The sequence below is a fragment of the Priapulus caudatus genome, unplaced genomic scaffold (genome assembly GCF_000485595.1).
Source record: "Priapulus caudatus unplaced genomic scaffold, Priapulus_caudatus-5.0.1 Scaffold2177, whole genome shotgun sequence".
NCBI classification, from domain to species: domain Eukaryota; kingdom Metazoa; phylum Priapulida; class Priapulimorpha; order Priapulimorphida; family Priapulidae; genus Priapulus; species Priapulus caudatus.
The window spans coordinates 10,676-15,812 of record NW_014579238.1 but is presented as its reverse complement, the minus strand read 5'-3'; the positions used below and the strand labels follow the sequence as shown (position 1 = coordinate 15,812).

Sequence of the window (5,137 nt, the reverse complement as noted above, 5' to 3'; positions counted from 1 at the left end):
GACTGGTACTCGCTCCCACCTCGATTACTCGATTCCCATCGAGTACCCCTCGGTAACTAAGCCAAGAGGGGAGCGAGTACTATCTCTATTCATATGTTGAAGTCGGCTAATTATGTGATTAGTTAAATATGTACTTAAATCGCTTCGTGAAACAGATTTTTAAGTATGATTAACTAATCATAATTACGGGAAGTTAAGTGTGATTAGTGATTTAATCATACTTAAGTTAAGTACGCTTCGTGAAACCGGCCCCTGATGTTTACCGTAGTAACATTATAACTAATAATAGCAATGATAACAATAATATAGTTGAATAGATATATGAATGAGGAATATATAACGTTTTAGTCACACACACCTAATCGCTGCACTGTCGTTCGGCTGCCGGGAGACTGCAATAATGCCATCTACTTCTCCTTTTATTCTTGGCAACATTCCCCTAAAATGTGACAATGAACGATGAAGGTTGCACTCAAAGCTGAAGCTCTTTCAGAGGAAACTACACAGCTGTTTAGGTTATATCCATAGTTGGTTTTTATGTGTGCGTTTATATCCTTGTTTCAAACAGGAAATTATGAACAATTGTTCTATGACACAAACTTGTCATATGCGTAATATGCTAACAGATTATCGCACAGATTTTTACCTTGTAGCAAATACCCACATCATCTGCTAACATGACAACAAGAGCCGCAAAGCGTCTGGGCTCATCTGAGGTCTGTTGCTACAATTATAAACGTAAAATTTCAGTCGTGCGTAGTACCACATTTGTTACGCGCAGATATGCAGACACGCAGTTGCGTACACATCATTGTTAGGACACGCGCTCACTATCGCCAGATGGAGGGTAGATCTCCTACTGGTACTCGCTCCCCTCTCGGCTTAGTTACCGAGGGGTACTCGATGGGAATCGAGTAATCGAGGTGGGAGCGAGTACCAGTATAAAACAAATTACACTGTATTCAATATGGCGGACCAATACGCCAAAAATATCTGCAAGTTCGGTACATGAAAAGGAATTTGTAACTATAATGACTGAAGTAGTACAGCAAATCTTAGATAATTTAAATTTTCTTGGGAAAAAATTGAAGGAAAATTTCCAATAGTAAAATCTGCAGCGTACTTAATATACTAGTACTACCTACTATACTTCTAGTACTAGCAACTAATTATGATTAGTGGATTAATTTAATCATGCTCCTGAGTAGAATTAAATATTGTGATTAACTTAATCATGATTAAAGTTAATTACGCTTCGTGAAACAGCCACTTCAATTGTTAATCATGATTAGTGATTTAATCACGATTCAATACTTAAGTACGCTTCGTGAAACCGGCCCCCGGTTTAGCGTCGTAAATTAACTTGTAAACGCCACCGCCAGATGGCGCTACGTGGTATATCGGCGTTTCGGGCGTATCATTGGAACATCGTTAGCACTCTCGTAGTTCTTGTACAGGGTAGCGAAGGAGCAGTGTAGGGAGGGGAAGGGGGAAGGGAGGGGGAGGGAGGAGGAAGTTTAGAGTAGTACTATTAGGTGGAGTAGGGAGAAGCTAGTGAAGAATGAGGAAGGGGAGAAGGGAGAAACTGGTGGAGAAGGAGGAAGGGGAGAAGCTGGTGGAGGAGGAGGGGGAGAAGGGAGAAGGTGGTGGAGAAGGAGGAGGGGGGAAACTGGTGGAGAAGGAGGAGGAGGATAAGCTGGTGGAGAAGGAGGTAGGGGAGAAGGGAGAAGCTGGTGGAGAAGGAGGAAGGGGAGAAGGGAGAAGGTGGTGGAGAAGGAGGAAGGGGGAAGGGAGAAGGTGATGGAGAAGGAGGGATTAAACAAGGATGTTAAACAACTATAACTGTTCAGTTGTTGCTTTTTTTAATCGGCCAATAAAATGTGTTGAGACGGGGCGTTTTAACGAGCCGGTCGGTAAAGGGGAAACAAGCCATATTTTATCCTAGGCTCCGTTTAGTTAAATGAAAAATAAACAATTTTTAAAATCGAAATACTTTATTACGTTGAAGTGAAAAACAACATAACATAACATAACATGATCAAACTGACCCACGATCGATCTCTCTCCCTCTCACTCTCCCTCTCCCTCTCCCTCTCCCTCTCCCTCTTATAAGAGCGGAAGGGAAATATGATCAAGGTCAAGGTAAAGGTCAAATAAAGGTCGCAGCGACCTGGTTTTGGTACGCTGCACACCTTCTCCCAAGATGTGTAAGTATACCAAGTTTGGGTAGCGCTGGTCAATTAGGGGCCGAGTCATAGAGTGGAAGTGAAATATGATCAAGGTCAATGTCAATGTCAAATAAAGTCGCAGTGACCTGGTTTTGATACGCTGCACACCCCTTCCCCAAATGTGTAAGTATACCAAGTTTGGTAGCGCTAGGTCAATTAGGGGCCGAGTTACAAGAGGGAAGGGAAGTATGATCAAGGTCAAGGTAAAGGTCAAATAAAGGTCGCAGCGACCTGGTTTTGGTACGCAACACACCTTCTCCACAAGATTTGTAAGTATACGAAATTTGGTCGCGCTAGGTCAAGAATTAGGGGCCGAGTTACAGAGCGGAAGGGAAATTCTCTGCGGACCGAGCGAGAGCGGCGGCGGCGGCTGGACAGACATGAAACCATAGTACCCTCCCGCCGACTTCGTCGCGGAGGATACAATACTATATGTTGTTGTGTAGATACAATAATGTAACCCAAACCCAGGATAGGGTTACAAAGCGTCCCTATCCTTTTGTGTGGAGGAACCCCTGAGTGAATCACTCAGGGCGGTTTGCTGGTGCATTTTCAGAAACTAGAACTTCCAAACTGGGTTTATTCTCAACATGAACCTTTCTCCGCTATCCCGGAACTTACTATGTATCACAATATTCTGTATTAAACTAATATAACCTGTTATAAAAATTCGAAGTGACGAGCGGCGTATACATTGAGCGCCATTTATGTTGACCTGTAGCATATTCTATACTATTACTAGTGATGTCACGATCATCGATTATCATCGGATTGCAGCAGTGGCCCGAACAAGTGCTTGTATATAAAATCCCATAATCGATTTAATCAAAAAAAATAACTTGGAAAAGTGATGATAATCAGTAACATGTTATTATACACACAGTAGTAAAAACGAGTGCAAAACAAACAGTAAACAGGGGCTAAACAAGCACATAACGATGCAGCAGTCGACGTAGCATGCACACGACGTTACGCACACGCAGGCATTCAACACCCGAGTAAACCGGATTGTCACCGATCATCGGTTATAGCTGGTCGCAACGTATGATCGATTATGAAATTACACCCGATTGAAACACTAAACTATTACTATCCAGAGATTTCCTCTGAACGCACCACACCGATGATTTTGGTGATTTGCAGTCCTTGTGTGTTTGGAAAAACAAGCGAGTGAAAAATCGCACACCTTGGCTCGCGCGAGGTGTGTGTTTGCATCGAGTGCCGCAGGTTGAATACTGAGACTTCGTATTGAAAATCCATTCCAACATTTGGGCTACAAAATTAGCTTGGGCATTTGTACTATTAATTTTGACATTTTTAGGTATTTTTTCCATCTAACAATAATATGCAGCTTCTTGGACATGTGGATAACTTGAATCACACATTTAGCAATGTTTAGTGCAAAAAGGAACAACACTCAATCTAAAAATACAAACCATGCAATTGTCATTGCGTAGAGCGGCTTTGCCAATGTCGTTATAACATAGTGAACCGACTTTCCTGCATGTCTGTTGATGTTTACAAACCATTTGCGTTTATCATCTGCGAGTTTATATAAGTTGAATTAATGAAAAAAAACAACAAAAAAAAAGAAAAAAACAGGTGTGCGATTTGATGGCTTAGGTGGCGTTGTTTTCGCACTTCCTCAGGTGATCATATCAGGCCGCAGCGATGCGCGCGAGCGCGCACAAGGTCTGATTTTGGTGTGGGTTAGTATCCAAGCGAAATCTACCCACACGCAAACGCACCCACAATCACCAAATCAATAAAGGCCCGCCCAGGGTCGGCGCTACGATTAACAATCGGCCGACTACTTTAGCAACCGATTAGCCAGCGTAGAGCAAACATTCATGTCGACTTGGAAGTGACTACGGCTGCACTAATCGGCCGATCGACAGATCGTAGCGTTCCTGCATGAACCGTAGAACGGGTTCGCGGCCACGAGTATTTGTACTAAGCAACAAGCAGTTCTTTAGCATCAAAATAGAGCAGCGCTTGATGCCGGGGACAGTCCTAACATAAAAAATGAGTCACGTGACGTACGTGAGCAACAATGTCACTTTTCAGTAAACATCATGTAAGACTTTCGTAAATCTATCCTCATTTTCTGAAACATCGTTATAATCATGTGCGAAATTTTTTTTGTATGTGATATACGAAAAGCTTAATATATATTTGAGGAAAGGGTTTGTGGCAAATAATCCGCCCTTGTATAAACCTGCTGACAATGTGGGCGTGTAGGGCTGCGATTTTTAGATCACGTCTTTTGATAATCATTTGACTTGACACGCTGCGGTGATTGCTAAGCTGCACTCACCACGATTTGTCGCCGACCAGCTGCATAGAAATAGAAGGCATGTCATTCCTGGCATCGCAGTCGGCACGCAGTATTTTCGATCGTAAGAGAACTCGATGTCGAGTTGGTCCGATGTTTTTAGTCGCGATCTGGCCGGTTGTTTGACGTACCGCGCAGTGTTGTGGTTAGCGTTATTACGCGAGGTGCTTAGTAGGCCGCGAGAGAGGCGCACCGCCTCTGCCTTCTGCGCGAATTCCTATTGTCTACAGGATTAGACACGCTTTGTTGCTTGTGCAATTAGAGTTAGGCTTTGAATAAAACTCCTGGTTTGGTCCACTTAAGAAACTGTTCGTGTGTCGTGTTACAATTAGCCACTCTCTACATGTGTGGCGTGCGTGGCAGCGGTCCGGGAAACCAGGACTCAACAGTATAAGATTAATTTACTACACCCTAATGACTCCTACACACAGTGTACGGCCTTGCTTGCATCGGCAGTAGGTGGCTGTTGGCAATTCCCAGCTGATAACGCCAGAAGATCCCAACCGCTAGTAGCTTCCGTGATCGGGTGCGGTCCATTTTAGTCAATATTATTTGTGCTAGACGTCGAGATGGC

The 5,137-nt window shown here is 43.4% G+C and overlaps 1 protein-coding gene across 1 annotated transcript in view; it reads right to left on the bottom strand.

Moving 5' to 3' along the window:
- Positions 1 to 662, bottom strand: part of LOC106818351 — a 4,961-nt gene extending 4,299 nt beyond the window's left edge. The window contains exon 1 of the mRNA XM_014823068.1: positions 359 to 662. Coding sequence (XP_014678554.1) covers positions 359 to 435 — 77 coding nt within the window. The 5' untranslated portion in view covers positions 436 to 662. The remainder of the gene's footprint in view (positions 1 to 358) is intronic.
- Between the last annotated feature and the right edge of the window lie 4,475 nt (positions 663 to 5,137).